We start from the raw sequence: 21,996 nt of genomic DNA on the forward strand, positions 1-21,996 counted from the left end.
TCTTTCCTCTCTGCCTCCGGAGACCAGCCCGGGGCTGGATAGACTTCAGGAGGGGAAGCATAAGATGAGAGAAGGAGCCAGAAAGAAATTAAAGCATGACAGCAGGCCACCATAAAGGGTACATGACATTTGAGGGAGTTTCCTATGTGCAAAAGACTGATGTCTACTCAAGGCATAAAATACAGAGAGCAAGTGGACATTGTGAGCAGGCAGCTACAGGTTAGTGAAAAGCTGGACGCCTTGGGAGTTACGAGCTCTAGAAAAGCACCAGAGTCAGGCTACATAACCAGTTGCCTAACCTGGGACCCATAGCATCTAAGATAGCCCTGATCAGATCAGATTCCCAGCAGCCTTTGCCTGTCCGTTACAACCCAGATGTTGGGTGAAAGAAAACAGGAAATGGGGGAAAAACTGATTGGGAAGAAAGTGGGTGTCAAGCTGAGCCATGCTGCTTTCTTTACCGTTTTGCCTCTCCTGCCCCAGCAATTTGAGAAGTGGCGTCCAAACCAGCCTGACAACTTCTTTGCCACTGGAGAGGACTGCGTAGTGATGATATGGCACGAGAAGGGCGAATGGAATGATGTCCCCTGCAATTACCAGCTGCCCTTCACGTGTAAAAAGGGCACCGGTAAGAAAGGCTTGGGAGGAGATCCAGGGAGAGGGACAAGACCTTCAGCCCCAAGGGAGCCCCTCACCACATGACCTGGGGAAAATTCTCTTGTCCCCCTAGCTACCAGAGGCTTATGGAAGCATGCTCAAAGCATCACAGGGCCAATGGCAAGAACAAGTTGGCTCCTAGGGACCCTTCACAGAGACAAAGAGAGGATGAAAGTCATGGGCTAGAGGATAGCCCAGGCATGGGCTACACATACCACAGTCCCTCAGTTGTCAGAGACAGAAAGTCACCCATGATGGACCCTTTCTTTAGGGGTCCAGAAATGCTAGTCACAGAATCAGAGCTGCCAGGCCTGAATACTTCAGCTTTAAAGCCATGGGCGTCACAGTGCTTAGAGGACCTAGCCCTCCTGCTCCTCCCCATGCCTCCTTTGGGCCCGCTTTCCCTGGCTTTGGACATCTTCATAAAGAAGCCACAGGTGTCTCACCAGACTGTCCTCTTTCCCACCTTTCCCCTCCTTTTTATCTTCTCACCATTGTTCAAAGTCACCTTTAGACTCCCTTCCTGCCTTCCAGTGCCTCCGAGGAATCCAGATGGGACATCTGAATATCTCAGGATTTCTTAGCCCTGTATTTCCTCTGCAGTCCAGGCTCAGCTCTGGGTAGCACAACCTAATCCCTTTCTCATCATGCCTTGGGCTCTGGGCTAACCTTGTCTCTGCCTAATGGGCCATCACAGAAGAGCTCATGAGACCCCTTCCTAAAAGACATTTGTCCCTCAGTGGCCTGTGGAGAACCCCCAGTGGTGGAACATGCCAGGACCCTCGGGCAGAAGAAGGATCGCTATGAGATCAGCTCCCTGGTGCGGTACCAGTGTACTGAGGGCTTTGTCCAGCGCCACGTGCCCACCATCCGGTGCCAGCCCAGTGGGTACTGGGAAGATCCTCGAATCACCTGCACAAACCGTGAGTATTGTCCCCCTGGTCCCTCACCTGGCGCAGAGCCAGAGTCCACCAACAGGAACTCCTCCCTTTCACCAGAACATAGTGGCAGCTGGCACCGTTCTGTAGACTCCATGCCATGCTAGGAGCTAAGCTAGGCAGGGAAGGTATTGGGGGTCCATCCATCAAAAGACATTGGTCCCTGATGTCCCATTTCAGGGAATGTTGCTATTCCCTGGAAGGAAATAAGAAAGCTGGCTGCCTGGGCTCTGACTATCTCCTGCCTGAGCCTAGTGACATCCAATGAAAAATCCAACCCAGAGGAGCATGGTGGGAGCAGATTTAGGTCGCCTTCAAAGGCCCACAATCTACAGGGAGGGGCTCCTGTGCACATGGGAAGGCTGGGGGAGTCTGAACTTGGCCCTGCTTCTTCCTCACTGTTTATTTTCCTCCTCCCTTTGGCTGCAGCTACCACTTACAAGCGCAGGCTACAGAAGCGGAGCTTGAAACCCAAACGCAGGAGCCACCCCAGCATGGCCCACTGAAAGCAGCATCCAGACTGTGCCCAGGATGCTGAGCCCAGCGGCCAGCCAGGCTGACTGTTCATCCCACCCAGTTGGTGTCTTCTTCTTGTCACTTTTTATTATATAAGGAATCCATTAAAGAAGGAAAAAAAAATCCCACATTGTGTGTGCCCCCGCTCCCCAAATCAAAAAAACTGCCCTAATTTATCCCTGCCCCTCTCCCCAGAAAAAAAAAAAAGCCAAAGCAAATTTTCTGTAACCCGTGAACTGAGTTTAGGGACATTTCCTCAATCTCCTACCGTGCCTTTCAAGGGACCAGTGCAGGGACAGGGTGAGAAGGAAGGGGTTAAATTAAATAAAGAAGATAATTTTTTTTTTTTTTTTTTTTTTTTTTTTGTTTCCTGACTTTACCCAAAAGAAGTGCAATGGTTGGTTACTTCACCTCCAGGGAGAGCTAGGGGGCAAAGGAGGAGCTGGAAGGAGACGGGGGACCAGGGAGGGGTAGGGGTAGGGTGGCCTCAGGGCATTAAAGGACTCAGAAGAGACTAACTACAGCTTAATGTGTCTGACAAAAGGAACCGAGGTCTGTGCCATCTCTGAGGGAAGGAACCTGGGGCAGGGGACAGGCTGGCTGAGGGGAAGTGAGGTTGCCTTCCCTCCAGGGCCCCTCTCCTGGTGACCTCTCACCTGGGTCAACCACCACAGCAGGTGTCATTTCTCGGCTGGACTGGGTAGGGGCACTTCCTTCCCAGGGGTGCTCCACCGTCCCCTTCCCTCTCCCCACCCCGGGACGGTGCAGGCACCCGTGTTCCGTGCACCTATTTATATTTTTGAAAACTAAAGATTATGATGATTATAATAATAAAGACATTGGAAGAGATCTATTTCCTTTCTTTTCCTTTTTATTTTATTTTATTTTATGTCTTAGTTAAGCAATCAGTGAACATGGTTCAGGACCTCCATGGAGTCACACCTTCATCAAATGACCCCCAAAATGGTGCCTATGTATCCTAAAATGGATCCTATGTATCCAGTTACATCTGTTTACCTTATTCTTACCAACGAAATACTGTTTGACGGACCCTCTTTGTGTGTGTGTGTGTGTGTGAGTGAGTGTGTGTGCGCACACACACACACATGTGGCCTATTTATGTTTGTATGCCTGAGTGTGCCTGTCCACCTGTGTCATTCAGCGGTTTGGACTGCAGGTTTGCAAGTGGGCACACTGGAAACTCAAGATAAAGCGTGATGGTGCACTCAGGGGGCTGAGACAGGTGTACTGAAAGTTTGAGGCCAGCCTGGGCTACACACTAGGACCCTATCTCAAAACAAAAACAAAAGAAGTACTCGAGGCAAATGTGTACCAGTCTTGGTGGCCTGCCCAGTAATCTGAGCTACTTGGGTAGCTGAGCTAGCCTGAGTCATTTGGTGAGACCCTGTCTCACAATGGTACAAGAGGGCTGGGGATGCAGCCTGGTGGAAGAGAGCTTGAGCAGGATATGCAAGTCCCTACGTTCAATCTCTACTACCAAAATGGGTAACAAGTCCCCAAGGGCTGTGATAGCACACCGCGAATTTCTGACTCAACAGAACTGAAGCGAGGCTGGATTTCTAGCAAATTCCCAGGGGCTGTTAGTCACATGTAACGGTGTACATTTGTGGTCCCAGCACTGGGAAGGCAAGAGGATCAGAGTCTAAGGCCTTCCTCAACTATATAGAAAGTTCAAGACTAGCACGGGTTAAGTGACACTGTCTCAATCCCTGCCCCTATCCCTTCTCCCAAAACAAAACTGACTGAGGGGCTGGAGAGGCGGCTCAGGGTTTGAGAGGTCTTGGTGCTCTTGCAGAACACCCACGGCAGCTGGCTCACAACAATCCACAATTTCAGTACCAGGGGACCGATGCCCTTTCTTGCCTCTGTGGGCACCTGCACATGCCCATACACACAGACACACATACACACACAAAGAGACAGATATATACACACACAGACACACACACACACACATACACACAGAAACATACACAAACATACCCAAAGAGGCACACACACACAGAGAGACTCACATACATATACACACAAGAGACACACACATACATACACAAAGAGACACACACATATATACACAAAGAGACACGTCTACATCAGAGAGACACACACAAAGAAACACACATATGCACACACACATATATACACAGAGACACACATATACACATACACACACACACACACATACATACATACATACACACACAAAGAGGCACACATATACACATATCACACAAAGCGAGAGAGGCACACACGTACATACACGAAGAGACACATACACACAGACACACACACACCTGCACACACACACTTAGAAACACTGACTAGACACCTGATTGTTAAGCATCAGGGAACACATGGTATCTGGTGTCTGGCTCCCTGGAGCACGGTTGGGCTGAGAAACAGACGCTGCAGGGACCCTCAGCCTCTGAGACCCCTCCACCCCCCAGTCTCCTGAAGCCCCTGCTTCATGAAAGGCACCTCCTGCTCTTCTCCTGAGCCCCTCAAAGATGGGTCAGCATGGAGTGGAGATGGATAGAGGGGAGCCGGACCCCAACAGCTGGACTAGCAACCTGAGGCAGGGTATGCTACAGGACAAAAAAAGTCAAAACCCAACCAACATGCAGGGGCGGCCTAGGGGGAGACAGAAACAGAAGTGACCCCACATTTAGCCAGGGCTGGAATCTAGCCCCCGAGACTCAAAGAGACAAAGGGTCAGACACAGAGGTCGGCTGGAAAAGAAGGGAGGAAATCATAGCACCATTTATTGGCCAAAGCTACGCACACAGAGAGGGCCACTCCCAAGCAGGGGTCATGGAAAGGATGCTCAGACTCTGTGGAACCAGGAGAAGGGAAGTTCTCTTTTTCCTAAGTCCTCACCCACAAGTCTAAGGACCCTGTGGAGAAAATTTTAAAAAGTCAGCCTTCTGCCTCCTGTAAGCTGAGGAAAGGGAGCTAGCCACAGCTACCGCCCATGCTGGGCACCAGTTTCCTCAGGCTAGGGATGCCAGCTGTGGCAGACCATGGCAGAGCCTTTTAAAAGCCAATGGACCTCAAATGCCCCAGAGAGGAATGCCAAGAGAATTGAGAGTTGGGTCTGTAAAATACAATAATAATAATAGTAATACCTTAAAAATGTTTAAGTTGGGAAGTATGAAAACAATACAAGCAATGACCCAGCCCACAAGGGACAAAGTTCCCTAACAAACACTCAGCTCGGGGAGTCAGGGGCCAGGGCAGACGCACAGCTGTCCACCCTGCTAGCGCTGGCGGTAACAGTAGACGCCATAACGGGTGTGTGGGTCTGGGAAGCCAAAGGTCCGAACTCCAGGCTCCAGGGACCCACAGTTGAGACGGGGGTGAACTATGGGATAGCGGGCACTTCCGTCTGCCAGCCAGCCAGCGTCACAGCGGTCCAGGCCTTGGAACTTCCAAGCAGCGAAGAGCTGGCCCACCGTGGAAATCCGTGCGCCATCTTCCTGGCAGGCCTCCCTGGCCTCCTGCAGGGTCAGCTTCTCGGCGTGCTCCAGGTAGTACACCCGCCCTGTGGGCAAGTGGGGCGTGAGAGTGCTGAACAGCAGAGGGAGCCCCGGGGAACTGCCCTACGGGAATCTGTATTGGACACCCTGAGAGGCCACCTTTCCAGGCTGAGGGTTCTGGGAGCTCCACAGACGAAGAGATCCTCCCTCAGGGGCGGAGGACCATCAAGCAGGGCTGGTCTGTGCCTGGCGGTTCCAACTCACCCTTGAGGGCAGCCGCGAAGCAGAACACGTCATAACGGTGCAGGCGGTGGTGACGCTGGCCGTAGCTGCGAACCCCAGGTGCCAGGTCCAGGCCTCCACAGGGCTGCCGGGGCATGGCTATAGGGTACTGCACGGAGGCGTCCTGGAGCCACCCCGCGTTGCACCAGTCCAGGCCCTCCTCCCACGCTCGGAAGAGCTGCTCAAAGGTGGCCACCACTGCGTCCTGCTCCCGGCAGGCCTGTTGTGCCTCGTGGAAGTTAAGCTGATAGCGACCTTTGCCTGTCTGGTAGGGGAAAACCACGCCTAGAAGGGAAGAAAGGAAAGAAGAAAGGAAAGGCTCAGAGGAGTCCGAAGATGGAGGCCGCCTGAGCTCCCTACCTCCACTGGGATGCGAGCACATCCAAAACACAGACACTGCTAGCTCAGACAGCTCAGCAAATGTCCTGTATGTGTTCCTGTCCACTGCCTAAGCCCAAGGGGAGCCTTCCCCTGCCTCTCACCTTCTTCTAAGACTGGAGCAGAGTTCCCAAAAAGTATATATTAGTTTGTAAGGTAATTAATCTATCAAGTGACTACAGACTAGGAAAAGAGATAGATATAGATGTAGATACAGATATAGGATAAAATAATCCATCGAGTGACTACAGAATGTGATAGGAGATGAGGCCACGTTGTTGTGCTTTGGGCTCCGGGGGCGGGGCTTGGCTCCCCTCCTGGTCCTACAGGCATCTATAAGTATATGAAGTGGCAGTGTCTGCCCGTAACAACATCTGCACATCCTTTAGAACATGTTAATCTATCTATTGACTGCCTAAGATCCCGACACAATGCCCACACATCACTTCATCCTCGTGGATCAGTGTGGCGCTTGACCTGCAGTGTTTTGTTTTGTTTGTTTGGTTTTGGTTTGTTTTTTGTTTGTCTATTTGTTTTTAACTTTGTGCAGGTGTATACTTTTGGTTTATGAGCTTGTTTATTTCTCCAATTGTACTATTTATTTATTTATTTATTCATGTAGGAAGGACATGCGCATGAAAGTCAAGGAAACGGCTTATGGCCATCAGTTGTCCCTTTCCAACGTATAGGTCCTAGAGATCAAACTCAAATTGCCAGGCTTGGCCAGAAGTGCCATTACCCACTGAGCCATCTCACAGGCCCCTGCGAGTCAGTTTAATTTTCAGAGGAGACAGGAAAGGCCAGCTGTGAATGTCATTAGTGCACAAATTCCCTTCTTTTTTTTTTTTTTTTTTGGACTGTGCTGGATAGTTTTATGTCAGCTGACACAAGCTATAGTCATCTGAGAGGAGAAACCCTCAATAAGAAGCTGCCTCCACGAGATCAGGTTGTAGGCAGAACCGTTAGTCATTTTCTTAATTACTGGATTGATAGGGGAGGGCCCAGCCAATTGCGGGTGCAGCCATCCCTGGGCTGGTTGGTTCTATAACAAAGCAGACTGAGCAAGCCAAGGGAAGCAAGCCAGGAAGCAGCACCCTTCCACGACCTCTGCACCATCTCTTGCCTCCAGATTTTGCCCTGTCTTCCCGTCCTTACTTCCTTTGATGATGAACAGTGATGTGGAAGTATAAGTCAAATAAACTCTTTCCTCCCCAACTTGATTTTGGTCACGGTGTTTCATTGCAGCAATAAAAACTCGAAGACAAGGACAAAGTCTTGCGATGTAACCCAAGCTGGCCACGAACTTGCAATCTTCCTGCTTCAAACTTCCAAGTACTGAGATTGTAGGCATGGGCCACCAAGCCTGGCTTCTTAATGCAGAAATTTCTCGAGAAAATAAAGGAAGCTGGGTATGATGGCTCATGCCTATAATCTCAGCACTCAGGAGGCTGAGACTGGGGATTACCATGAGTTTAAGGTCATCCTGGGATACAGAGTAAGGCACCCCTAAAAACTGCTGGAAGAAGGGTGGTCAAGGGCCCTTAGGAAAGGGGCCTGAGGCCAAGGACACCCTGGGGCAGTGAGCCTCCTTCCTGAGAAGACCACATGTTTCCCTCAATAATTACTATGCTATCAGGGTATGGTGGTTTACTCCTGTAATCCCTGCATTGAGGAGACTGAGGCAGAAGGATTACCATAAACTCAAAACCAGTCTGGCCTACAGTGTGAGATCCTTTCTCAGAAAACAAAAGCACAGAGCAGGTTGTGGTGGCACGTGCCTTTGATCTCAGCACTTGGGGCATAGAGGCAGGCAGATCTCTGTGAGTTTGAGACCACCCTAGTCACAGTGTGAGTTCCAGAACAGCCAGCCAGGGCTACACAGAGAAACCTCTCTCAAAATAAACAAAAAGAAGGCAGAAGAGGAGGGGAGAGGAAGAGAAAGAGAAGAAGACAAAAACAAATAAAATCCGTGTTATTGTGCATGTATGAAATTCTACTTTATAAAAAATTTGGGGGTTCATTTTTGTTGTTGTGAGCTGGGGTTGAATCTGGGACTTCACTCAAATTAGATACCACTCTACCACCGATATAGATAGATAGATAGATAGATAGATAGATAGATAGATAGATAGAGATATTCACAGCCCAATTAAACATTTTTAAGCATCATTCAGTCCATATCAAGTCATATGAAGCTAAGTGTCCAGGAGGAGGCTGTCTTTGACTTGTGCTAGTTAGAAGCAGAACCTTAAATAAACCTCCCCCTGTGGCCAGGCACCTGGCGCAGCCAGGCTGAGGGAGCAGTGGGCGGGGTTCATGGCATGGGGGGAGCACAGCAGTTACTGATCATATACCTAGCCCCACCCTACGTCCTCATTCCTTGATGCCTCAGGAATGAGGACAGGGTTGAGGACTCTGTATCTCTCTAGGGTGGCCCTGATGACCCTTCTCTCTGATAACCCAGACTTCAGAATGTGCAGTTTGTCCCCTCTGAGCCACCATCTCTGTAGACTGGCCCTGATGACCCTTCCCTCAGGTAACCCAGACTTCAGAATGAGCAATTTGGCCCCTCTGAGCCACCATCCTCTAGGCTGGCCCTGATGACCCTTCTCTCTGATAACACAGACTTCAGAATGAGCAGTTTGTCCCCTCTGAGCCACCATCTCTGTAGACTGGCCCTGATGACCCTTCCCTCAGATAACCCAGACTTCAGAATGAGCAATTTGGCCCCTCTGAGCCACCATCCTCTAGGCTGGCCCTGATGACCCTTCTCTCTGATAACCCAGACTTCAGAATGAGCAGTTTGGCCTCTCTGAGCCACTGGTTAGGCCCTGTAAGCTGCAGAGGAGAGATGCTAAAGGCCCAGGATGATTTTTTCCAGGAGGCAAGTTCACTCTCAGTACTAGAGGCAGATAACAAAGGAACTGCCATTACTTGCCCAATTATTCCCTTGTTTGTTGTACCTGAAAGACCCAGGGTCTCAGGGATGAGCCCTGCCTAAGGGCCAAAGCTGGGGTAGACTAAGATGGAGTTAAAGGAGAGAGATGGAGACATGCTACCTCACCCAAGACACAAAGGAGTCCAAGCAAAAAGAGATCTCAAACTTGAGACACCAGAGACCTGCTCATAGGGTATGGTTCAGACAGTACTAAGTTATTCCTAAAAATTGATTATTTTTACATAAAAATCCAGAGATTCCAATGGCTTTTTATATACCTCACTGATAGACCACTTACCTAGCATGTCCAAGACCCAGAGTTCTTATTCCCAACATCACACACACACACACACACACACACACACACACACACAAAATTTCATACTTAAATATAAAAATCTAACCACAATAGGCCTGCATTCTTAATTGGCATTGTAACTAGCCTGAATTAAATAGCTTTCTTTACGTGGTGGGGCTTCAGCAGTGTGCTCTGGGCCCTACCAGTCCCTACTGTCACTCATCTTGTTCATATGTTCTGCTGAACCTGCTGGAACCTCGGCTCTAGCTCCAGTGAGTGGACCAGCTCCTATTTCCCTCTTTCTGAACAGGACTGGATGCGAGGGAATAGGAGACAGTGGCTTTTGGAAGTTGCTCCCTGAGTTCAAATCCCAGCTCTGCCACCTATCAGCTATGTGCCTTTATGTAAGTTACTCGATCTCTCTTCACTTCCTCATCTGGAAAACAAGGGCCGTGAGCCTATAATAACTTCCTTTTAGGGTCATTTGAGACTTCAGCATGCTTACCTGTGTAAAGTATAAAGGTCTAGGCCTTCTCTGGGTCCTCTCCCCCTCCCTCGGGTCCCAGTGGCACCAAGTCAGGGCCTCACCCCGCAGCTCCAGCTCTACCAGGCCACTCTCGTCCTCCAGCCCATCAATGACCTCACAGCGGTAACGCCCGGAGTCCTCCAGCCTCAGGTCTCTCAGGTCCAGCGAGACCTCCTGCTGTTTGTCCTGCCGCAGCTGTACGCGCCCTTGGTAGTCCCCAAATGAGCGGTGCCTCTGCCCGATGGCCACCAGCACATCCTGCTCCGGGGCTCCATTCTCCGACAGCTTCCACCATTTAACACGCACATGCCTCGGGGACGCCAGGGCTGGCTCATAGTGGTAGCGGCAGGGCAGGGTCACACTGGCCCCTCGGTGACTAAACAGGGTCTCCTCGGTCGTCTCCACCACCAGCTTCACTCCGTTGAATAGGCCTGGGGGCAAGGTGGGGTACAGAAAGGACATTCCCATACCCTTACCCCAAGCTCCTCCAGACTCCTGTGTTTCAGGATGCAAAAAGAGCCTCCCGGCTCCACCCCTCGAAGTGTCTGCTGCTCCACTCCTCCACATTCCCACTACCCAACCACGTGACTTTGCGCCTACTTCCACTGAGCTGTGTTTGGTGGCAAATACCTGTAGGAAGGCTGAGGCACAAGGGTTAGCATTAGTTTGAGACAAGCATGGGCTACATGTAGTGAAACTCTGTCTCACTAAAGAGAAAACAAAAAAAGCAGGCGGGTGACATCAGTTCCTTGAATTTGTATTGGCCTTGCCACCTGCTTGCTGCTTGACTGAAGGGTAAAATGACTTTCCCATTGGGCCTGTTCTGAGGCTTGGTCCCAGCGGCTCTTGTTACTCTGCCTTCTCCAGGGAACATTCATTGCCAGTCACTATGTGCACAGGCCCAGACTTGCCTGCCTAGGGCACAAGAGATCCTCGGAAGCAGTGAGCACCCTCCTCAGCTGGGGTCATCCTACACCAAACACCTGTGAGGTGATCCACTACCCAATGGCAGGTCACTCGCAAGTCCTGAAATGGGATAATTTAGGAGACAGAGGGGACCTGAGGAAAAATAGGACTCCTCTCTCTCTCTCTCTCTCTCTCTCTCTCAATCTCTCCTGCTTCGGATCTCCATCTCTCCCTTACTGGCACCAGGGAATCTCAGTATAACTGCAGGGGAGCTACGCTTACTCTTCTGAGAAGCATCATCCCCAAGATAGTTAAAATGGCTGATAAGATGTCAAAGAGCTGAGAAAAAGAGAGCCAGTGTTCAGCCCTGCAACAGCCCTCTGTGTTCAATGCTCACAGAACATCGTGGAAGAGGTGGAAAGATGTAAGAGCCAGCAGATGGGAGCAGTTGTGTGTTCTGGACATGGCATGGCTGTTGCGCTCAGAAGCTCACAGTGGCTGTGGTTACCCACACAAGATCAAGCCAGCCAGAATCCTGGCATAAATGTGGGAGACGATCCTCAGTCCCCTTCCTGAGGAGCTGTTGGCAATTACTAACTGCTAGGGAAAGGAGAATCACTTTCTACTGAGGATGTGGTTCTCATGGGATTCCAGTAGATGGTACCAGGCAGTGTAGGTATGGGTAGCATTAACTGGGTTTAGAGGAATATATATATGTCAGGCATAGTGCTGACATAATCCCAGCACTCAGGAGGCAGAGGCAGGCCAATCTCTGTGAGTTCAAAGCCGGCCTGTTCTTCATAGCATGTTTCCAGCCAGCCAGGGAGCTATATTGAGATCAATATCCAAAAGAAAGGAGGGGGGGAAGGGAGGAAGAGAAAAGCAAGACATGAACCTGGGAGTGTGACACTGGGATGTAGAGAAGTTGGAAAAGTGAAGTGGGAGACAGAGGTGATCGTATTTCGTTGTATATCTATATGAAAGTCTCAAGAATAAAGGAAAAAGGGAGAACCATTTCCTAAAAATGGCTAATAAGTCATGCCTCAACTCCAGCCTCCTTGTGGCCCTGGGTAAAGGGCCCCCTGACCCATGTTTTTATCTCTACCAGAGCTCCCTTCCCCAGCTGTAGCTGCTCGGTGTTTCCTCAAGGAGAGGGTTCTGTAACTTAAAGAGGTGGGCAGATAGACCAGCACATCCCTTCCCTGACGTCGAGCTCAGCTAGACTAGGTGGCGTCACAGCCCCCAGATAACAAGTACGGCAACTCCCAACACCCATGGATGCTCTTATAAGATGTTCATCTGATCCTTCTGTTTAATCAAGAACCTCTGGCCTGAGCCTAAATTCTTTTTGCTGCACAGTCTGGCAATACTCAACCCCAATCCCACCCATACCCACACCCCCAAGACTGAGAGGGAGACTCAGGATACACATGGAGTTGTATTCTTCCAAAGAGAGGCAGGCTGTAGGAGCAGGAGAAACAGACCTCACTCCAAAGAGCTGGGCCATAGGTCTCAGTTAATGGGTATGCTGTTAAGCAGCCATGTTTGGGACAGTTTGTTCTGTACCCAAAAGCTAACATGGTGGTTCCTGCCTGTGATCACAGATCTTGGAAGGTGCAGGCAGGGGAGTCAGGTCCTCAAAGCTATCTTCAGCTACACAGAAACTTCCAGGCCAGCATAGGAAGCTAGGGCTGTAGCTCAGTTAGGAGAGTGCTTGTGTAACATGCACAACAAGCCCTGGGTTTAGTACCCAACAGCACATCAGCACAGGTGTAGAAGTGCATGCCTGTCATCTCAGCCCTTGGGAGACAGAGTCAGATCAGAAGTTCAAGGCCAGCCCTGACCATATAGCAAGTCTCACAAGCCTGTGTGAGACCCTGTCTCAAAACCAAACAAATAAACTAACAAGAAGCAAACAAACAAAAAATAATTTTAAATGTTAGCTGCCATGACAGCCGACAAGAACTTTGCCAAGGTATAAGACAGCTATTGAATGGCCTGCCTCAAGTATTCCTGAGTCCCCTTCATTCCACAGGGCCTCCAGAGAGCACAGCACAGCCTTTTTTTTTTTTTTCCCACAACCTGGGCCAACTATTGACCAGGGCTCCTCCCAAAGACTCAGTTTATCCCAGCCAAGGCAGGAGGCTGTCAGAGCTCAGGGTCCAAATGACAGAATTCCCTAAGTAACAGAACTAGGTTGATAAGAAGCCCACTGCAGGGTCACAATGACGGACATCTCAAAAGTCCCATGCCCGAGGCCACCCAGCCAGAAAGAGGTACAAATGATATCACAACTCACACCTCTGTGACTCCATAATTCCTTCTGCAATGGAAACCAGGTGTGGCTACACTCCGGCTGGCTCTTGAAGAACCAGCCGTTCTAGGAATCAGGACCACCCCAAGAAAACTCATGTCCCATGTCTGTGGTACCAGCAAACTCAGAGTATTTAAACCATCTCCTCTCGCCTCAGAAGCAAGGCTGGTCCACCCCTGGAGGCCCGGACAGGGAAGATCCCGCCGTCTCCATCCCTGCCTGGAACCTGCATATCACAGCAGGAGCCAAGAAGCAGGCCTAGGAGCCACCCACCTTCCCCGTAGCCATTGCCCAGGGTCCTGCCATGCAGGCCATTGGAATAGTAGAAGCCGTTGTAGAATGGCAGTCCCAAGACACAGGGAAGTGGCAACAGAAGGACGAGGAACAGCAGGCCCATCCTGGCCAGGGTGGTGGCAGTGCCAGGATATTTTGGACGAGGCTGGGTCCGGAGGCAACTGCAGAGAGAAAGAAAACAAGCCCGTTACAGAAGCCCCACTATAGGGGGCTGGGACCCCTGCACCGGGTGCTGTCCTCAGCGCAGCAGGCAGCAAGAACAAGCTAGAACGCAGAGGAGTCCATCTTGGGGAGAACTGCCTGCAGTTTGAATTTCAAAGGTGGAGAATAGCACTTTGTAACGGAAAACAGAGAGGACTAGAATAGAAAATTCCAGGGCGGGTTTCGTGTTTAGCAATAATAAGTCTGCACTGGGAAACTTGTTTCAACACCGAAATGTCTGTGTGGGGAGGGCTGTGACAATGTGACATTTATTTTTAAGCCAAGCACGAGGTCAAAAGCACTTGAGCCATAAGATGGCTCAGTGAGTAAAGACACCAGCTGCACAGATATGAGAACCTGAGTTCAAGCTCTGGAAGCCACATAAGGTGGAAAAGAACCTTCTTCACAATGCTGTCTAACCTTAATGTGTATATATACACAGGCACATACATGTGAGCGGGTGCACACACACATTCTTTTAAGAAGTGTTAAAAAAAAAAATCACCAGGGTTTCATGTAGCTCAGTTGGCCGTGAAACAAACGGTGATCTTGAACCCTTGATCTTCCTGCCTCTATCTCAAAAAGTGTTAGCAATCAAAGTATATTTTAATATCTTTCAAACACAAAATAAGCAAACTACAGCTCACGGGCCAGGTGCCTCTTTGTGATCACCAACATGGGAATGGCTCCCCTGAGAGTTTTTTGTGCACATCTACAAATCCAGCACTGGGGAGATGGAAACGGGAGGATCAAGCGTTAAAGACCATCCTAGATCACATGTGGAGTTTGAGGCCAGCCTGAGCTACACAAGAACCTGTCTAAAGATGGGAGCACCCAAAGGAACGTTGAAGCTGGGCAGTTTTTGCGATGTAAAGGACAGACTGGTCTTCCGAGTAGGGCAAAGGCTTTGCAAGGTACAGTGGCCAGGGCCAGTCACAAGGGATGCTCTGCATTTGTTCCCATGCATCGCCTGGTCCACGGTCACCATGTATCCCTGCCTGTGGGTCACTTGTCTTGCCCCTCCCCCAGCCTCCTGACTTCCAACTGGATTCTGCCGGTGGGAAGCACTGATAAGATGTGAAAGAAGACACTATTTCCTCCCTGCCTTCTCCAGTGATCACATCCTTTGTTGTCTGTGTCCCAGCAGCCTCCAACTTCTGTTTTATTCATATAGTCGCTCTCTAGATGCAATCCCTTGATAAAAATCTCCTTGCTGCAACCATCTGGAGCGAATTCTGCTCCCCACCCAGCCAATGACCAACACGGGAGAAGGAGGAGGTGATCGGTCAGCAAGGACTCTGAATTCCTTGAGAGGAGATGAACCTGGGATGCCCTACTCTCTGTTCTGATAATGCAAATGAAGGCTTCAAGCAGGTAAGCCCCAGGCCAGAGTCACATCTTAGAAACCTCGCCTCTGGAGGCAGATGCAGGAGGGGGGACAGAGGCAGGTTTCCAGGCAGAAAGGCCAGAGTGCCCACAGGCCTTTGCAGCAGAACTGTGTGATTATTGTAGAGGGATGTGGGAGGACGCTCAGGGTGTCATTTGTGACGACAAAGCAAAACACACAGTTGCCACACTGATTGCAAACATGTGGCCTTATGGGAATTTCTGTGTACAAGACCAGAGAAGAGAGGGGCTCCCCCTCCCCCCCAAAAAAAAGAGAAAGGGAGAGAGAAAGGGAGGGAAAAAGAGAGGGGGGAGGTACAGAAGAAGGGAGGGAGGGAGGAAGAGGAAGGAAAAAGGGAGGTTGAAGGAAAAGCTAAATTGACCTGTGAGGTTGACCAGAGACTCTGGAGGGAACATTCTTATTTCCAGAAAAATTAGTTCTTGCTGGAAAGGAGGGAGCTGAAGATTGAATTCAGGCTTCTCTTAGATGTATTTGCAGAAAATCTGAGGTGTAGACTTAGCAACTATGCCATGCACCAGAACCAGGACTGAGCCTTACTGATATCCACAAAGCCCCCGATCAGGAACTGGAATAGGATTCTCTGTTCAAAATGACTTCCATCCACTCCTGCCATCCTCAGTATTAGTGGACAGTTTTTCTCAGGACCCTCATGTGTGCCACTCCTCAAGGACACTCTGACATAAAGTGGCATCAGCCTGGAATATCGCCCCTACATACTCTGCTGCACAGTGAAGATCATCTCTAGATCACTTAGATCTAATTCTGTATAAGTATCATGATGTGGTGGTCGGGGGCTACTGACAAGGGAAAATCTATACTTTCCCCCCTCCTCCCTGCTTGACATTCCATCCCTGGTTGGTTGAGTGTCCAGATGCAGGATCAGAGGCCCACTGTTCATCTGAGCTAGGCCTGCAGCTGTGAAGTAGCAATCCTAACCCTTGCCTGGAGCACTTCTCTCAGGAAGGTCTCAGTTTCCTCCTACAGCGACAGGGTTCTAGATCAGGACAACACGACCTATGAGCAGAAATACCCTGTCTAGGCCTGCAGTGAGACCTACCATGGAGGCCGTATCCTGAGGTTCTTTCTCCAGCCTGCACAGTAGACAAAAGCTTAGAGAACTGGGGACCACAGCCTCCCTCCAGCCTGGACATCCTCTGCCTAGTGGCCCAGGAACAAATCCCCTTGTAGTTAAGCCATTACAATGAATATCTGCAAGCACAGCTCAGCCTCGCTGTGTCGAAGACACTCCGTCCTGCTGCAGGTTTGAGTGTCACACGACCTCCTAGGCTTGTGTGTATAAATACTTGGTCCCCATCGGGTGGTGAAGTCGTAGGAGATTGTGGAATGCAGCCCAAACACAAAAATAATAAAGCTAATCGTAAACGTTATGAGATTGGGCGGGGGTGGGGGGTTGTGGTGCCATATGTGTGCAGGTGCTCTTGGAGGCCAGATGTGATGTTGGATCCCATACAGTTAGAGCTACAGGTGGTTGTGAGACGGTCAAGATGGGTGCTGGGAACTGAACTCAGGTCCTCTGGAAGAACAGAGGGTGTTCTTTACTGCTGAGCTGTCTCTCCAGTCCTGTGAACTTTATTTTATTTATTTATTTATTTATTTTGATTGCATCGTTCTCAAGCATGAACTTTGTAGGTGACCATATGATACCTCAATGTCAAAAGGTAAGACAAGCAAAGCAAAGAAACTCACAAAAATTCTTCCAGGACTGGGGGACAGAGGGTAGGTCTTTCTGCCAAGGGGCAAATGCTTCCTCGTTGTTGATGCAATCCCTTGAAGTGCGCTAACACCATTAGAAGCCAGTTCAGTTTCCAGCCCCCACCTGGTAGCTCACAACCATCTGTAACTCCAGCCCCAGGGAATCTAACACCTTCTCCTGGCAGGTGTGGTACACACAGATACATGCAAGCAAAATACTCACGCACCTAAAATAAATAGATTTCTAGGAAGAAGAGGATGGGAGGAAGAAGAAGAGGGAAAGGAGGAGCCAAGTTTGCCAAATGACAAGTGGGACCAGAGCTGGGATGTTGCTCCACTTGCCTGACATGCAGGATGCCCTAGATTAGACTCGTCTCTTCTATTTTTTGTTTGTTTGTTGTTTGTTTAATTCAGGATTGTCTTGGAATATCCTCATCTGACTCCTGGTTTTATAAGAAGGGCTTCTGGTGCCAAATTCCCCTGAGCCAGCCACATGGGGCTGCTACCCTCAACCCTACTTGTATCCTTGAGTTGGGATGGCAAAAGTTGATTCGGGGATTCAGGTTAGCAAAGGTTCTGCAACACGCTCCTCTGTGTGCTTTCTGAGCTCTGGACAGTGACTCCACTAAGAGTCTGGGTGCTGAGGTACACCTGTGGGTACGTTGAATGAAGTCAAGTATTCTCTATCAGCCTTCGTCAGAATTCACGAGACAAATTGCTCCCCACCACACAGACATCTCCAAGAACTGGGAAAAACTGCTGCCAAGTCAACGTGATTTCCCATCACGCTGACCCAGTGCCCCTTCATTCTTTCAGTCATAGAGAAGGTAGCCGCAGCTCAGAAATGCCTGGGATCCTACAGTGAGCTTTCCGTCCAACACCAAAGAGTGTAAGTTCACAAGGTTGCCTTTCCCAGCCTCAGAGACCCTGGCAACACTCACAACCTCCGGCCTGGGCCTCAGACTAGCTTCCTGGTTTTTTAATGAACTTCCACATCTACCACCCCCCACCCCCTAGAGGCCCCAAACCGTATAGGCAAGGAGAAGTTTAGTGTCTCCATTTACTCCACAGGAGAACAGACACAGAGACATGAATCAACTGCCCAAAGGCCACACAGCCAGGAAATGACAGAGGTAGGATTCTTTTCTGCTGATGTGAATTATGACCTGTCCTCCAACTGTCTGTGCACCTGCCTTGGCTTATAGTAATGCCAGTGTCAGAATCATCTTCTCCTTTGTACAGACAAGAAAACTGAGGCCCCAGAATGCTAAGACACAAGCCTAAGGCTATCCTTGGGAAACAGCTGAGATTTGACCTAATTTCCTCAATAAATATGCCCCATGCAGCCACCACAAGTAAGGCAGAGTGAGGCAGGGTTTCTAAATGTAGCCTTGTCTGTCCAAGACTTGCTTTGTAGAGCAGATTGGCCTCATGGAGATCTGCCTGCCTCTGCCTTCCTGAGTGCTGGGATTAAGGGTGTGTGTCACCACACCCAGCTGCTAGGCAAAAGTTGTAAGCAATAGGGATTCAAAGCACAGTGCTCCTGGGGCTTCACAGTCTAATAGAGGTGAGTGGGAGAGGAAGATGGAGCAGGGAGAGGATGCTTACTTACACATTTATTTTCAAAACAGGGTGTCATGTAGGCCAGGCTGCCCTTTAATTCTTTGTGTTACTGAGGGTGACCTTGAACTCCTGATCCTCTCATCTCTGCCATCCAAGTACTGATATTACAGGTGGGTGCCACCTTGCCCCATTTGTGAAGTGCTTGGGATGAAACCCAGCGCTTTGTGAGTGCCGGGCAAGCACTCTACCAACTGAGCCACAATCTGAGCCTTGAGAATCCTGAGAGAAGAGCGCTGCAGGGAGAGCAAATGGAAGGAAGAGCTCCGAGGCCAAAGAGGCTGGAGCCCCAGAGGTCTCAGGAAACAATGCCCATGTGGTGGCCAGCCGCCCTGCCACACATCCCCTTGGACTTTTTAAGAAGGAAGACGGGAAGAATCTTCAGAAGACGCACAGTGTGAATCTGATTTGTAGTCTTCCAGGGTGGCGCTGGGTGACTCCTGACCTCCAATCAATCAAATGTGGGTCATCAAAGCCTCTCCACACCAAACGCAAAGAACAGCCTCGCCACCCACCCCCAGCCCTTCTGACCTCAGCTGCCTGAGCATCCAACTCCACTTAAATCAGACTTTATTAGCACTATGCAAGTGGAGGGTACGATGCTGGCCCTGCAGGCGTGTGGCCTTCCACCAGGGAGGTGCCAGGCCAAATAAAATAAGTTAGTAAGAGAAGATGTAACCCAGTGCCCAATAACCACATGACAGGGGAGAATTCATAAAACCCAAAGATTCACCTTAGACTTGCTGGCTTTGAACCCAAGGCTCTGCCACCTTCTGAGTGACCCTCAGCAAGCCATTTGGCCTCTTGAATGCAAGCCCTACCCCTTCTGAGCAGACTGGAGCTTAAAGGCTGAAGACAAAGGTGGTCCCAGAATGCTACAGTTAACCACAGAGCAGAAGCCTGAGTGGGCGGCAGAAGCAATGTCTAAAGTCCTCTATCACTAATGCAGAATAGGCACCTGGGTTCTACTCCATCCTTTCTCAGCCAGCAGCTACATAAGACCGTGGCACTGATGAGACTGGCTGCTTGGATGCTGTTCTGGCTTTGTCCTTTTAGAACCAGCCTGCCCCTGAGCCTCAGTGTCTTCATTCATAAAAGGGTCCACACCGCCCGTCAGAAAACACTCTTTGGAAGACCAAAGGGCATTTGTAGAGCACAGAGCACATTGTTCGATGAAGACAAACCTCAAACAACCTCTCAGCCCCTCTGACTGCTGTTAGGAGAGGGTGCTCTTTCTCCTCTCTCAGCAGCTAGGAGAGAAGCAGCCACCCTCAGCTTCCCTTCACAACTGAGGAAAAGTGAACCACCGGAGGCTTTATTTATCTCTGGCTAGTTATTTGGAGTATAGAGGCAATGTCATGACCACCAACCCTCTGCCTTCCCAGGGCACCAATGACCAAGGAGGGTCCAAGGAGAACAAAATTAAACTGGGTCCTGACAAGCAAAGGGACAAGATGTCACCTCTACCATATTCACGCTGCAACTGAGCCACTGATACGCATTAGACACCGGCAGGGGGCAGGATTGGCCCCCAGAAACACTAGGCTAGTTCAGGAAGGAATCTGACATCAATGCCCGGTTACAAACAGGCTTTACCAAGCCTTTGAAATTCTGCCACCATCAAGAGAGGGGCGTTTTCCACAGGCGTTCCAGGGCCTCCTGATGCTAGTCGCTGGAGGGAAGAAGGGCGCCCCGACCACAGTCCCTTTCTCATAGAGAAGAGGCTCTCCCTGGTCAGCCTGGAGGCCTGTTATCAAACAGGAACGCAGGTGGCCTCCACCCTGGGTGAGGCCAGCTTGCACCCAGGGTTTGCCCCGGGGCACTCCTATCCTTAAGGCAGGCGCTCCAGGTGCTAGCCGGGCATTTTGGTTTTTTGTCCCCAAGTGTTCAGTGTGGACTAAAGGCACGTATCCTCCCCCACACCTATGCAGGTTTTCCCCAATCCGTCCCGCCCCCCAAGGTCTCTGGTGGCTCCTGCTGCATCCCATGGATGCCTGGAACAGGGTTGGTATAGACCTACTGAGACAGTACCGAGCTACTACAGGCAGAAGGCGACAGTCCTCAGTATCCCCGGGTCTTGCTGTGGTTTTACCTGTTTTCTTTCTTTCTTCTCTCCCTCCGCCCCCTTTCAGTTTTTGGTTTATCGAGACAGGGTTTCTGAGTGTAGCCTTGGCTGTCCTGGACTTCTGTAGACCAGGCTGGCCTCGAACTCACAGAGATCAGCCTGCCTCTGCCTCCCCCGAGTGCTGAGATTACAGGCGTGCACCACCGCGCCCGACTGGTTTTACCTCTTGGTAGCTCCCCCAAAAAAAATTGCACGCTCGCTCACACAAAAGTCGTGGCAGATGAGTCCTTCAGTCCCCAGTTCACTCTGCCCCTGTTCCCTGTCTCCAATCCCCACCCTTCCTGGCAACCGCAGAGTCCCCTAGGAGAGAATGTAAAAACCTGCATGCAAAGCCCCCCAACACAGCCACCCCCAGCCACATGTACCGTCCCCAGCAGACCCTTCGACAGCTCAAACACTCGGGACGACTGCGACACGCTGAGGCCACGGGCGGTCCAGGTCTGAGGCAGCTGAATTTGGGAACTTGAATGGCCCGAAAGGAAGCTGCTTCCAACAAACCCCCGCTCTCCCAGCGGACCAACCCCTTAAAGGTACACACTCCCTTTGCCTTCCAAAGGCCTGACCCCCAGGGAGTAGGAGCTGTTAAGAGCTGGAGTCCAGACCCCAAACCTGGAAGTGCTGGCTGGCGAGTAGCGAATGGATAGTCAGGAGTCTCAGGAGTCGTAGCTGTCACATCTTGGGGTAGGAGTTGAAAGGGAGCTGGCGGAGAATTGTTTGTTGAGGTGGGAGGTCCCATTAAAATACCGAAGCTTCTAAAAAGGGAAGCCCCTTCAGCACTCTGCGGGTGGGCTATGACTGCCCCATGTGGTTCAAGAGGAGTAAGTTATGTGTGCCTGCTTCCTGTATGACAACCTTCTGCCAGTGGCTGGGCACGGAGAGATGGCTAGCCACACACATAGACCTGACCCTAGGAGGTCCTGGGGTTGGGGGTGAGCAAGGATACGAGAGGTGCTCCTCTGACAGAGCCCTCTTGAAGGGCTCCTGACATCTGTCCCCCAGACAGCAGCATCTCAGGATGCTTCTGTTTGGACAGGGTGTTTTCTTTCCTGTCCAAAAGGACCAGGCCCTGGCCTGCATGGCCTAGTTGTTTCCTCAACAGAGAAACCTAAGGAGGTCCTTCAGCCAGGGTTTCAGAGAAAGGCCACAGGGGTCATGAGTCCAGGCTTTTCTAAACACACCTCTAGCCCTGACCGTGTGTGTGTCCTCTAAAATGAATACCAGGCATACAAGCAAAGGATGCTGTGAAGGTTCCCCTGGATGGATTGATGAAGAAACAGGATACAAGTACCAATGAAGAAACTCCCACAAGCCCCTGAGGCTGTGCCTGGGCCAGGCTTGGCATCAGTGCTCTCTGCTATTTCTCCTTTAGTCCCTATTTCCGTTTT

At 50.4% G+C, this 21,996-nt stretch overlaps 2 protein-coding genes across 4 annotated transcripts in view; one reads left to right on the plus strand and one right to left on the minus strand.

The window, feature by feature from the left end:
- Acan (aggrecan) overlaps positions 1–2,954 on the plus strand; it is a 59,515-nt gene extending 56,561 nt beyond the window's left edge. For all 3 annotated transcript variants that reach the window (XM_021643743.2, XM_060367394.1, XM_060367395.1), the window contains 3 exons: positions 484–628; positions 1,398–1,580; positions 2,025–2,954. In XM_021643743.2, the coding sequence (XP_021499418.1) occupies positions 484–628; positions 1,398–1,580; positions 2,025–2,101 (405 nt within the window). In that variant the 3' untranslated portion in view covers positions 2,102–2,954. The remainder of the gene's footprint in view (positions 1–483; positions 629–1,397; positions 1,581–2,024) is intronic.
- Positions 2,955–3,009: 55 nt separating this feature from the next.
- Hapln3 (hyaluronan and proteoglycan link protein 3) lies at positions 3,010–21,390 on the minus strand. The gene is made up of 5 exons (XM_021643744.2): positions 20,977–21,390; positions 13,524–13,705; positions 10,093–10,461; positions 5,873–6,175; positions 3,010–5,673 (listed from the first exon to the last, which is right to left on the minus strand). Exons 1-5 carry the CDS (start codon positions 21,345–21,347, stop codon positions 5,390–5,392), a joined length of 1,509 nt encoding a protein of 502 aa, XP_021499419.2. The 5' UTR covers positions 21,348–21,390; the 3' UTR covers positions 3,010–5,389.
- Positions 21,391–21,996: the final 606 nt, after the last annotated feature.

Source organism: Meriones unguiculatus, chromosome 14 (assembly GCF_030254825.1).
Source record: "Meriones unguiculatus strain TT.TT164.6M chromosome 14, Bangor_MerUng_6.1, whole genome shotgun sequence".
In the NCBI taxonomy this organism is placed as follows: Eukaryota; Metazoa; Chordata; class Mammalia; order Rodentia; family Muridae; genus Meriones; species Meriones unguiculatus.